The 14240-nt window shown below is 43.8% G+C and overlaps 1 protein-coding gene across 2 annotated transcripts in view; it reads left to right on the top strand.

The window, feature by feature from the left end:
• The first annotated feature begins 1317 nt into the window (after positions 1-1317).
• The window catches only part of LOC139413797 (syntaxin-18-like), a 39199-nt gene continuing 26276 nt past the window's right edge, over positions 1318-14240 (top strand). Inside the window, exon 1 of one of the 2 annotated variants that reach the window (XM_071161563.1) lies at positions 1318-1651. In XM_071161563.1, the coding sequence (XP_071017664.1) occupies positions 1499-1651 (153 nt within the window). In that variant the 5' untranslated portion in view covers positions 1318-1498. The remainder of the gene's footprint in view (positions 1652-14240) is intronic. The other variant, XM_071161565.1, reaches the window with a different exon arrangement.

Genomic DNA, 14240 nt, shown 5'->3' with positions numbered 1-14240 from the left:
TGTCAGTCTGTTTAGGTGGGGATGGAGTTTTGGCCTGCTTTGTGACATCACCAGGTGGTAAATGAGTTAATAGAGCGAATAAGAAAGAGTTTTAAACCTCTCTGCCAATTGATTGATTGATTTTATTTGTCAGTTAAAGAAAATACATATATATACATACAGTACAAAGAATATAACAGCTAGTTTTCGTATTTCCTCTCCCTACTCAGACCACTCCCAGACAGTCCTAGCTAAGTTTTTGCATGAGAAATTGCTCTTGCTAAGAAGCTTATTTTTTTTATTTACCATTTTGATCGAAAATAATTACAGTAAGGTACTTAATTGTTACTCAGAAACAATTTAATATTGAGATAAAAACGGATGCATTGGGCCTTTAATAAAATAAATCTGTCCAACATATTAAGGCCACCACAGGTGGCTGCTGGAACCTTAATTGGGGAGGACGGGTTCATAGTGTCTCGAATGGAATCAATGGAATGGTATCGAACACATCAAACTCTCTCCATTCCAGCCATTATTATGAATTATCGTCCCCTCGGCAGTCTCCTGTGCAGGAAGGCCACACTTTTATTGGCCTAATAGTCAGCAACTACCTGCACATCGCAAATATGATATTGAAACGGACCATTGATCCTATATATGGATGCTTTGTTTCTCGTGTTCTTATTTCTCATGTTTATTTATTGTGTGTTTTTGTTCCACCTTATGTTATTTTTTAGTGCTACATTGATATTGTTTACTGCATTGTTTGGTTTGGAGCTTGCAAGAAAAGCATTTCACTGTATTTATTCATGTCACATTAAAACTTGATACATGAACTATTCCTTGAAAGGATACATCTCTGCCTCCCACTGAACACATTTATAATATCTGAACCTACTGAAGTAAAACTAGCCAAGTCCATTCATTCTATTATTTTCTTATTTTGATCCCTAAATAATATTTCACTGGAATACTGCTAACTTTAGTACCATGATCTCATACTTTTCTCAAACACGCCCATGTGTCGCAAAAATATGACGTCAATATTGCTTACATGTCTGAGGGAGTTCTATTACGCGGGTTCAACCGGGCAATGTTCCTTACCATCATCGGGTGAAAGCGGTGAGGTAATCTTAGCAGTTCGGTAATGTTGTTGACAAGGCAGTATGGTGCATCGTCCAGAAACATATAACATCTCTTTTCCATGAAACACATGTTTGAATTGTCAAACTATTTTTCATTGGGAAGATAAAACGTTTTTTTCAAAAGCAGTCACTTTTGCATGTGAAAACACAGAATCCTGCTCATTACATAATTTTGTTTTGAGCCGATGTTGCTATCGGACAGAGCAGGGCACCCCAACGGCACCTGGCTCAAGCCCGGGAGGCAGGCCGTTTCCTTATCGAATGGGATCAACTTTCAGCCAGTGAAAATCAAACCAACACGGGCGCCCGCTTGAAATTAATCGAACCTCCTCTCTGTGTTGACAGTGGACCTCCTCGGTGTTACTAACAGAATGGCTGTTGATATAACTTTACTGTTCAAAGCCAGTGTAAAAACGGTCAAAACCCGAAATAAAGCTATGGGAGTAGTGTTTGATTTGCCTAAAGATGAAATATTCAAGAAGAGCAGACCGAATAACGGATTTTCTCTCAAGGCGAAAGAAGTGGTGAGTGTCCATTCACTGGCAACACTGCACTGGCTAACGTTAGTCTTGCTAACTAGTTAATTTAGCTAGCTAAGATATTTGTTGTTGTAATTTATTTCCATAACATTTGTAGCTATAGACGGGGGAAATAAAATGTAGGTAAATCAATAGAGTTCGGTTGCCGTTACAGGTAACGTTAGCTAACTTGTCGACTAACTAACGTTAGCTAAAGGTTTCTTAACTAGCTTAGTCATGAACGTTTCCTAGCTAACCAACGTAGATGGCTATCTAATTTAGGCCTAAAGTTAGGTCTATGATGTGCTCGCTGCTTATATTATTTGACCTCTAACTTGCTAAGTTACCAAACCAATACAACGTTGCTCAAACGTTCAGTACTTTGCATGTAACTAATTAGCTACCTGGCAACATTTGACAGGTTAGTGGTGTCTTCCAGAAAGATAAACAAGACGAGCTGTGGTTTAACGTGACCACGCCCCCGAGTAGGGTACAGCATTAGTGCACTCCTGCTACTCCCATGTAATTAGTCTAACTTTGGCGGTATCCTGAGTAAACTACTGACACATTATTTTTTTCGTTTCAACAAACGTTTTCAGAAGCCTCATTTGTCTTTATTAACATACTTGGCTGTCACAACAACTAATAATTAGCTTGACACTTATTCTGCCACTCTCTGGGGAGGTTCCCACTGCTTGGAAGGCAGCCATTGTGTGTCCTTTATTTAAAGGGGGAGGTCAGGCTGATCCTAACTGTTATAGGCCAATTTCTATTTTGCCCTGATTATCAAAAGTGTTGGAAAAACTTGTCAATAATCAACTGACTGACTTTCTTGATGTCTATAGTATTCTCTCAGGTATGCAATCTGGTTTCCGCTCAGGTTATGGATGTGTCACTGCAACCTTAATGGTCCAAAATGATGTCACCATTGTCCTTGATTCTAAGCAATGTTGTGATGCTATTTTTCACTTTGTCAAAGCTATTGATGCGGTAGATCCTTCCATACTTGTGGACCTCCAAAACAAAGGTCATGTGGTTTGGTAAGAAGAATGCCCCTCTCCCCACCGGTGTGATTACTACATCTGAGGGTTTAGAGCTTGAGGTAGGCACCTCATACAAGTAGTTAGGAGCATGGCTAGATGGTCTGCTGTCCTTCTCTCAGCACATATCAAAGCTGCAGGAAAAGGTTCAATCTAGACTTGGTTTCCTCTATCGTAGTCACTCTTTCACCCAAGCTGCCAAACTAACCCTGATTCAGATGACCATCCTACCCATGCTTGATTACGGAGATGTCATTTATAGATCGGCAGCTAAGGGTGCTCTCGAGCGGCTAGATGTCCTTCACCATTTGACCATCAGAGACCACATCACTGCTCAGTATACTCCTCTGTAAATCTCTGTATACACCTCGGAAGACCCACTGGTTGTTGATTATTTATAAAACCGTCTTAGGCCTCACTCCCCCCTATCTGAGATATCTACTGCAGCCCTCATCCTCCACATACAACACAATTGTTTTGCCAGTCACTTTCTGTTAAAAATGCTATGCGGTAGCAGAGAGAACAGTCTGACTTGGGTGACTGGAGTCGAATGACAATTTTTAGGACCTACCTCTGACACCGCCTGGTATAGAGGTCCTGGATGGCAGGAAACTTTGCCCCAGTGATGTACTGGGCCGTACGCACTACCAACTGTAGTGCCTTTCGATCGGAGGCCGAGGAGTTGCAATACAAAGCATTGATGAAACCAGTGCAGCTGGTGCACGTTGGTGTGAATGCAGCTGTAGGATGAGGACCCATGCCAAAACTTTTGTCTCCTGAGGGGGAATAGGCTTTGTCATTCCCTCTTCACAACTGTCTTGGTGTGTTTGGACCATGATTGTTTGTTGGTGATGTGGACACCAAGGAACCTGAAGCTCTCAACCTGCTCCACTACAGCCCCATCGAATAGAAGGGGGTTATACTCGGTCATCCTTTTCCTGTAGTCCACAGTCCTCTCCTTTGTCTTGATTGTGTTGAGGGAAAGGTTCTTATCCTGGCACCACACGACCAGGTCTCTGACCTTGTCCCTATAGGCTGTCTCATCGTTGTCCGTGATCAGGCCTACCACTGTTGTGTCATCGGCAAACTTAATCATGGTGTTGGAGTTGTGCCTGCCCATGCGTTCATGAGTGAACAGGGAGTACATAAGAGGACTGAGCGCGCAGCCCTGGGGCGGTACCCGTGTTGAGGATCCGTGTGGCGGATGTGTTGTTACCAACCTTTACCACCTGGGGGTGGCCCGTCAGGAAGTCCAGTTTACAGTTGCAGAGGGAGGTGTTTATTCCCAGGGTCCTTAGCTTTGGGGGCACTATGGTGTTGAATGCTGAGCTGAAGTCAATGAATAGCATTCTCACATAGGTGTTCCTTTTTCCAGGTGGGAAAGGGAAATGTGGAGTGCAATAGCGATTGCATCATCTGTGGATTTGTTGGGGCGGTATGCAAATTGGAGTGGGTCTAGGGTTTCTGGGATAATGGTGTTGATGTGAGCCATGACCAGCCTTTCAAAGCACTCCATGGCTACAGACGTGAGTGTTACGGGTCGGTAGTCATTTAGGCAGGTTACCTTTGTGTTCTTGGGCACAGGGACTATGGTGGTTTGCTTGAAACATGTAGGTATTACAGACTCGGCCAGGGACAAGTTGAAGTTGTCAGTGAAGACAGTTGGTCAGCACATGCTCGGAGTACACGTCCTGGTAATCTGTCTGGCCCTGTGGCCTTGTGAATGTTGACCTGTTTAAAGGTCTTACATCGGCTACGGAGCGCGTGAGGACAGTCATCTTGAACAGCTGATGCTCTCATGCTTGTTTCAGTGTTGCTTGCCTCGAGGCGAACATAAAAGTAATTTAGCTCGTCTGGTAGGCTTGTGTCACTAGGCAGCTTGCTGCTGTGCTTCCCTTTGTAGTCTGTAATAGTTTGTGTGCTAGCAAAACAGTTCTGTAGCTTAGCATCTGCGTCATCTGACCACTTCCTTATTGACCGTGTCACTGGCGCTTCCTGCTTTAGTTTTTGCTTGTAAGCAGGAATCAGGAGGATAGAATTATGGTCAGATTTGCCAAATGGAGGACGAGGGAGTACTTTGTACGCATCTCTGTGTGTGGAGTAAAGGTGGTCTAGAGTTTTTTTTTTTTTTTTTTCTTTTTCTCACTGGTTGCACATTTAACATGCTGGCATTCAAGTCCCCAGCCACTAGAAGCGCCGCCTCTGGATGAGTGTTGGTTGCTTATGGCCGTATACAGAGTGCGGTCTAAGTGCCAGCATCAGTTTGTGGTGGAAAATAGACAGCTACAGAGGATATGCATGAAAACTCTCTTGGTAGATAGTGTGGTCCACAGCTTATCATGAGATATTCTACCTCAAGCAAGCAAAACCTAGGCACCCCGACCTATGTCCCCGATGTCTGTCTCTTTCTCCTGCGAATGATGGGGATGAGGGCCTTGTCGGGTGTCTGAAATAAATCCTTTGCGTCTGACTTGTTGAATAAATATTCTTCTTCCAGTACGAGGTGAGTAATTGCTTTCCTGATATCTAGAAGCTCTTTTCGGTCATAAGAGACGGTAGCTGAAACATTATGTACGAAAAAACACGCACAATAGTACAATTGGTTAGGGGACCATAAAACGGCAGCCATCTCCTCCGGCGCCATTGTCTTCCCCGGGTCGCTCCTGGACCGGTTTATCTCCATCTCTTTATTCAAAGACTCAATCGTGGACACTCTTCCTGACAGTTGTGGCTGCTTTGTGTGATGAATTGTTGTCTCTAACTTCTTGCACTTAGTTGTGCTGCTACCATGTTGTCATGTTGTCTTGCTACCATGCTTTGTTTTCATGTGTTGCTGCCATGCTATGTTATTGTCTTAGGTCTCTGTTTATGTAGTGTTATGGTGTCTCTCTTGTTGCGATGTGTGTTTTGTCCTATATTTTTATTGTATTTTTAATCCCAGCCCCCGTCCCCGCAGGAAGCCTTTTGCATTCTGGTAGCCCGTCATTGTAAATATGAATTTGTTCTTAGCTGACTTGCTAGTTAACATGATATTTTTACGTTATTTATCTGACATGCTAACACTGACAGTAAATATAGTAAATCTGTCGTATTATACATACGTCACTGTTTGTTTACCCCTAGCTTTTTTGCCGGGAAGCTGACTTTAGCTGGCTGACTAGCGAAATAAATTTGTATTGATCTATTTCGCTAATCTTTTTTTTTCTTTTTTTTTCTTTTCTCCGCTAGTCTTAGATTTGTCACGTAACTACTTCCAGTCTTTGCCTGCCCTTGAACGGTCTAGGTATTTAGAAAAGTTGATTCTTCCAACAGTGTAGCCATATCTAACAAGTAATATCTAACAATTCCACAAAAAAATACTTAATACACACAAATCTAATTAAGGAATGGAATAAGAATATATAAATATATGGGTGAGCAATGTCAGAGCGGCATAGGCTAAGATGCAATAGATAGTATAGAATACAGTATATGACATGAGTAATGCAAGTGCCCAATGGTTACAGGTCTGTATTTAGGCAGCAGCCTCTCTGTGCTAGTGATTGCTGTTTAACAGTCTGATGGCCTTGAAATAGAATCTGTTTTTCAGTCTCTCTGTCCCAGCTTTGATGCACCTGTACTGATCTCGCTTCTGGATGGTAGCGGGGTGAACAGGCATTGGCTTGGGTGGTTGTTGTCCTTGATTATCTTTTTAACCTTCCTGTGACATCAGGTGCTGTAGGTGTCCTGGAGGGAAGGTAGTTTGCTCCCGGTGATGCGTTGTGTAGACCGCACCACCCTCTGGAGAGCCCTGCGGTTGTGGGCGGTTCAGTTGCCGTACCAGGCGGTGATACTCTCAATTGTGCATCTGTAAAGGTTTGTGAGGGTTTTAGGTGACAAGACAAATTTATTCAGCCTCCAGCGGTTGAAGAGGCGCTGTTGGGCCTTCTTCACCACACTGTCTGTGTGGGTGGACCATTTCAATTTGTCAGTGATATGTACGCCGAGGAACTTAACTTTCCACCTTCTCCACTTCTGTCCTGTCGATTTGGATGGGGGGTGCTCCCTCTGCTGTTTCCTGAAGTCCACGATCATCTCCTTTGTTTTGTTGTGTGAGAGGTTATTTGCCTGACACCACCTGGGGCCGACCTGTCAGTAAGTCCAGGAACCAATTGAATGGGATGGGTTGATGCCCAGGGCCTCAAGCTTGATGATGAGCTTGGAGGGTACTATGGTGGTGAATGCTGAGCTATAGTCAATGACGTATGTATAACGTTGGTAAGTTGTGGTCGCACTTATATCCAATAGTTCTTCCCGGCTGTATGTAATAACAGTTGAGATTTTCTGGGCTAATAATGTAAGAAATAATACATACAAAAACGAAATACTGCATAGTTTCCTAAGGACTCGAAGTGAGGCGACCATGTCTGTCAGCGCCATCTTAGAACTTCACTGGACTTTATGAAAATGGAAACCATATATCCTGAGACTGCATTTATTGTAGCTGGGGATTTTAACAAAGCAAATTTGAGGAAAAGGCTATCTACATTCTATCAGCAAATCGACTGTAGCACACTGGAAAAACACTGGACTATTGTTACTCTAACTTCCGTGACGCATACAAGGACCTCCCCTGCGCTCCCTTCGGCAAATCTGGCCACGACTTAATTTTGCTCCTCCCTAGCTATAGGCAAAAACTCAAACAGGATGTACCCATGCTCAGGACTATTCATCTCTGATCTGACCAATCAGAATCCACGCTTCAAGATTATTTGATCACGTGGACTGGGATATGATATATCGACGTGTATAGGAAATGTTGTACCCACTGTGACTATTAAAACCTAACCTAACCAGAAACCGTGGATAGATGGCAGCATTCGCAAAAACTGAAAGCGTGTACCACCGCATTTAACCATGGCAAGGCGACTGGGAACATGGCAGAATACAAACAGAGTAGTCATTTCTCTCCGCAAGGCAATCAAACAACCAAAATGTCAGTATAGAGACAAAGTGGAGTCGCAATTTAACAGCTCAGACACAAGATGTATGTTGCAGGGTCTACAGTCAATCACGGACTACAAAAAGAAAACCAGCAACACGGACATCGACGTCTTCCTTCCAGACAAACTAAACACCTTCTTTGCCCGCTTTGAGGATAATACAGTGCCACCGAAACGGCCTGCTAACAAGGACTGTGGGCTCTCCTTCTCTGTGATAGACGTGAATAGGGCATTTAAATGTGTTAACCCTCGCAAGGCTGCCGGCCCAGACGGCATCCCTAGCCGCGTTGTTAGAGCATGCGCACACCAGCTGGTGTCCCAGCGTATCCCAGTCTGCTGTCCCCACATGCTTCAAGAAGGCCAGCATTGTTCCTGTACCCAATAATGCAATTGTAACTGAAGTAATTGACTATCGCCCCGTAGCACTCACTACTGTCATCATGAAGTGCTTTGAGAGACTAGTCAAGGATCATATTACCTCCACCTTACCTGTAACCCTAGACCCACTTCAATTTGCTTACCGCCCCAATAGGTCCACAGACGATGCAATCGCCATCACTCTGCCCTATCCCATCTGGACAAGTAGAATGCCAATGTAAGAATGCCGTTCAAATATATTTTTCAAATGTATTTATAAAGCCCTTTTTACATCAGCTGATGTCACAAAGTGCTGTACAGAAACCCAGCCTAAAACCCCAAACAGAAAGTAATGCAGGTGTAGAAGCACGGTGGCTAGGAAAAACTCCCTTGAAACGCCGGAACCTAGGAAAAAACTTAGAGAGGAACTAGGCTATGAGGGGTGGCCAATCCTCTTCTGGCTGTGCCGGGTGGAGATTATAACCAAATATGGCCAAGATGTTCCAATGTTCGTAGATGAACAGCAGGGTCAGATAATAATAATCACAGTGGTTGTAAAGGGTGCAACAGGTCAGCACCTCAGGAGTAAATGTCGAAACTGAGGGTGGGCGCCAACCCCCCCGGACAACAAGATCACGTCAGTGACGCAACCAACTCAAGTGACGCACCCCTCCTAGGGGCGGCATGGAAGAGCACCAGTAAGCCAGTGATTCAGCCCCTGTAATAGGGTTTGAGGCAGAGAATCCCAGTGGAAAGGAACCGGCCAGGCAGAGACAGCAAGGGCGTTTCTTCTCTCCAGTGCCTTTCCGTTCACCTTCACATTCCTGGGCCAGACTACACTCAATCCTAGGACGTACTGACGAGATGAGTCTTCAATAAAGACTTAAAAGTCGAGACCGGGTCTGCGTCTCTCACATGGATTGGCAGACCATTCCATAAAAATGGAGCTCTATAGGAGAAATCCCTGCCTCCAGCTGTTTGCTTAGAAATTCTAGGGACAGTAAGGAGGCCTGCGTCTTGGGACCGTAGCGTAGGTGTGTACGGCAGGACCAAATCGGAAAGATGGGTAGGAGCAAACCCATGTAATGCTTTGTAGGTTAGCTGTAAAACCTTAATCAGCTCTAGCCTTAACCGGAAACCAGTGTAGAGAGGCTAGCACTGGAGTAATATTATAACATTTTGGGGTTCTAGTTAAGATTCTAGCAGCTGTGTTTAGCACTAACTGATGTTTATTTGGTGCTTTATCTGGGTAGCTGGAAAGTAGAGCATTTCAGTTGTCTAACCTAGAAGTGACAAAAGCATGGGTACATTTTTCTGCATCATTTTTGGACAGAAAGTTTCTGATTTTTGCAATGTTACGTAGATTGAAAAAAGCTGTCCTTGAAACATTCTTGATATGTTCGTCAAAAGAGAGATCAGGGTCCAGAGTAACGCCAAGATCCTTCAGTTTTTTTTATTTGAGACGACTGTCTCAAGATTAATTGTCAGATTCAACAGAAGATCACTTTTGTTTCTTGGGACCTAGAGCTAGCATCTCTATATTGTCTGAGTTTAAAAGTAGAACATTTGCCGCCATACACTTCCTTATGTCTGAAACAGGCTTCCAGGGAGGGTAATTTTGGGGCTTCACCATGTTTCATCGAAATGTACAGCTGTGTGTCGTACACGTAGCAGTGAAAGTTAACATTATGTTTCCAAATGACATCAGCAAGAGGTAAAATACATGTTGAAAACAAAAGTTGTCCTAAAACGGAGCCTTGAGGAACACCGAAATTTACAGTTGATTTGTCAAAGGACAAACCATCTACAAAGACAAACGGATATTGTTCCGATAGATGAGATCTAAACCAGGCCAGAACTTGTCCGTGTAGTCCAATTTGGGTTTCCAATCTCTCCAAAAGAATGTGGTGATCGATGGTATCAAAAGCAGCTCTAAGATCTAGGAGCACTAGGACAGATGCAGATCCTCGATCTGACGCCATTAAAAGGTACTTTACCACCTTCACAAGTGCAGTCTCAGTGCTATGATGGGGTCTAAAACCAAATTGAAGCATTTTGTATACATTGTTTGTCTTCAGGAAGGCAGTGAGTTGCTGCGCAACAGCTTTTTCTAAAGTGTTTGAGAGGAATGGGAGAGAGTTTTTTTTTTTTTTTAATTCTGGGTCAAGGTTTGGCTTTTTCAAGAGAGGCTTTATTACTGCCACCTTTAGTTAGTTTCGTACACATTTGGGTGGATAGGGAGACGTTTATTACGTTCAACATAGTAGGGCCAAGCACAGGAAGCAGGTCTTTCAGTAATTCAGTTGGAATTGGGTCCAGTAGGCAGCTTGAAGGTTTAGAGGCCATGACTATTTTCATCAATGTGTCGAGATATAGTATAAAAAAACTTTTGTTTCTCCCTAGGTCCTGGCAGTGTTGTGCAGAGTCAGGACAACTGAGCTTTGGGGAAATACGCAGATTTAAAGAGGAGTCCGTAATTTGCTTTCTAATGATCATGATCTTTTTGTCAAAGAAGTTCATGAATTTATCACTGCTGAAGTGAAAGCCATCCTCTCTTGGGGAATGCTGCTTTTTAGTTAGCTTTGCTCGATTACTTTGGAAAAATAGGATGATTGAGCAGCAGTATTGGTCTTTCCAAGCTAGTCGGAAGACTTCCAGTTTGGTGTAGCGCCATTTCCGTTCCAGTTTTCTGGAAGCTTACTTTATTCCTCAGGTATTTTCTGTGTACCAGGGAGCTAGTTTCTTATGACAAATGTTTTTTCTATTTAGGGGTGCATCTAGGGTATTACGCAAGGTTAAATTGAGTTCCTCAGACAGGTGGTTAACTGATTTTTGTTCTCTGACGTCCTTGGGTAGGTGGAGGGAGTCTGGAAGGGCATCTAGGAATCTTTGGGTTGTCTGAGAATTTATAGCACGGATTTTGATGATCCTTGTTTAGGGTCTGAGCAGATTATTTGTTGCGATTGCAAATGTAATAGTCCAATAGTCCAGCATTATGAGGAAAAACATGAAGATCCACAACATCTATTCCACGGGACAAAACTAGGTCCAGAGTATGACTGAGGCAGTGAGTAGGTCCGGAGACATGTTGGACAAAACCCACAGAGTCAATGATGGCTTCGAAAGGTTTTTGGAGTGGGTCTGTGGACTTTTCCATGCGAATATTAAAGTCACCAAAAACTTGAATATTATCTGCCATGGCTACAATTTCAGGGAACTCAGTGAGGAAAGCTGTATACAGCCCAGGAGGCCTGTAAACAGTAGCTATAAAAAGTGATTGAGTAGGCTGCATATATTTTATGACTAGAAGCTTAGAATATGAAAATGCTGTCTTTTAAAAATATATATATATTTAAATTTTCTATTGTAAATGATAACACCTCTGCGGGATGCGCGGGGGCTATGGTCACTAGTGTAACCAGGAGGAGAGGCCTCATTTAACTCAGTGAATTCATCAGCCTTAAGCAATGTTTGTCATGCCAATCACATGAATATTATGATCAGTGATTAGTTAATTGACTACAACTGTCTTGGAATTGGGGGATCTAACATTAAGTAGCCCTATTTTGAGATGTCACAATCTCTTTCAATTATGACAGAAATGGAGGAGGTCTTTATTCCAGTGAGATTGCTAAGGCAAACACTGCCATGTTTAGTTTTGCCCAACCTAAATTGAGGCAAAGACACTGTCTCAGTGGGGATAGCTGAGCTGACTACACTGACTGTGCTAGTGGCAGACTCCACTAAGCTGACAGGCTGGCTATCTCATTGTGGAGCTAGGGTAGTTAGAGCCCGTCTATGTTCGTAGATGAGATGAGAGCACCCCTCCATCTAATTTGTAATTAAAGCCAGTTTGTTATTTAGAATTATTATGTCTGTTTAAAGAGGGAGAGAAACCAAAAACCTACAGTCATCTCATGGATCTCCCAGTCGAGGCTGGCACAGGTTTTGAACCAGCATCTGTAGCAACACATCTTGCACTGCGATGCAGTGTCTTAGACAGCTGCGCCACTAAGACACTGACCGGTTGGGAGTAGGCTACAGTACTACTGAGACACAGTTGCGCCTTGTGACCCAAAAGCATAATCAGTGCTCTAACACCGCCTTGCGCTGGTCTGGAGCAATGAAGTAGTGACGCAGGGTACCATACTAAACCACAAATCACCTCTGTCCGCACCATAATCGCAAAACCTTGAGTAACCACTGTATGCCTCTACACACCCATTCTCTCTCTCCCTCCTATACATATTCATATTCACCCTCTTTTACTCTCCCATTCATATGCAGACACATACCCTCTTGCCCACACACACCCATCCATAGAACAGTTATTGACTTACAAGCTATATTTAAGCAATAAGGCACGAGGGGATGTGGTATATGGTATATATATTGGCCATATACCACAAACCCCCGAGGTGTCTTACTGCTATTATAAACTGATTACCAACGTAATTAGAGCAGTAAAAAATACATGTTTTGTCATACCCGTGGTATATGGTCTGATATACCACGACTGTCAGCCAATCAGCATTCAGGGCTCTAACCACCCAGTTTATAATTCCTCTTTTTAATATTGTATTTTCAGTGTCCCTGTATCTCATTGGCATTGGCTAATTATAACATTACTTCCTAGAGAAGAACAGTTACTTGGAGACAATAGTCTAAATTCTATTAGGGGGAGGGAATATTGTCTCAACTTACTAGAAGCTTGCTTGTAAGTTGATCTATCAATTTTAAAAGCTTAATTTTTTTTTTTTTTTTTTTTTTTTTTTTACCCCCTTCTCCCCAATTTCGTGGTATCCAATTGTTAGTAGCTACTATCTTGTCTCATCGCTACAACTCCCATACGGGCTCGGGAGAGACGAAGGTTGAAAGTCATGCGTCCTCCGATACACGACCCAACCAAGCCGCACAGCGCTCATCCAACCCGGAAATTGAAAAAATTGGTAGCTGTAAGAGGTTAACACAGCGCACATTCAACCCGGAAGCCAGCCGCACCAATGTGTCGGAGGAAACACTGTGCACCTGGCAACCTTGATTAGCGTGCACTGCGCCCGGCCTGCCACAGGAGTCGCTGGTGCGTGATGAGACAAGGATATCCCTACCTGCCAAACCCTCCCTAATCCGGACGACGCTATGCCAATTCTGTGTCGCCCCACGGACCTCCCGGTCGCGGCCGGTTACGACAGAGCCTGGGCGTGAACCCAGAGTCTGGTGGCACAGCTGGCGCTGCAGTACAGCGCCCTTTAACCACTGCGCCACCCGGGTGGCCCTTAAAAGCTTAATTTAAACTGTGTTGTCTGGCTTCTACATATAAACACAGTTTTGACGGTACAAAACGGAGTTACCATCTCCCATGCGTCATATCGGTACGTGCGTGTCCCTTCCCCTGGATTTCTTTCAGCTTTTTTTCAGGCCTAGATCGCAAACACATCATTGGTGTTGAAATAGAGAGAATAAGTGTGCCGCATGCAGCATGACCACTGTGACATGGAGAGGTATCCATGACACTCATGTCGGGGAACTGACAAGTCCCATCAAAGGCCCCTTGAAGAACTCCTCTGGATTTCCCAGGGGCTTCAGCTCTTGATCCGTTCCTGATGTTCCCACCCATCATCGGCAGGAGAAACGAGCCCAGTCACACAGCTCCACACAACTATACTTTGTTATGCTTTGCTCACCCCTGTTGCAATGATATTGGAAATGGTGGTGTAATAAAAGCAGGGATACTGATTTGAGGGAACTCAAACTTAGCCTGTGGTGCCTGTCCATACTCTCCCCACCCCGGGCCCACACCCTCCTGCTGTCTCCCCTACTGCTACCGATATTATCTGAAAGGATCTCGGTGAACCAACGTTTGGAGAAATTTAAATTGTGACTTTGGAATGTCCTGACTACATACAGTTATGTTGTGGTTTTCATCCACCCCCACCCGCTCATCGTCCTCTCTGTACAACTTCAGATACGGGCTACATTTTTTGTGTGTGCGAGCCCTCTCTTCGCATGTTTGATTCCATAAACATGCTGCAATAACATTTTTCTTTCTGCTTTCTAACAATTTCTTGAGGAAAGCCGATCCTCCCAAGAGCCAGTGATTAAAGGTGGAAGATCAAAAAAGAGAAAATATTAAATTAGGTCCCCAGTAACAATGTTGATGGCCGGTTCCTAATGCTGAACAGATGTGGCCGCCCTCCCAACACATGTACTGCCTTC

Source organism: Oncorhynchus clarkii, chromosome 7 (genome assembly GCF_045791955.1).
Source record: "Oncorhynchus clarkii lewisi isolate Uvic-CL-2024 chromosome 7, UVic_Ocla_1.0, whole genome shotgun sequence".
Classification (NCBI taxonomy): Eukaryota; Metazoa; Chordata; class Actinopteri; order Salmoniformes; family Salmonidae; genus Oncorhynchus; species Oncorhynchus clarkii.
This window is presented reverse-complemented; position numbering and strand designations above follow the sequence as displayed.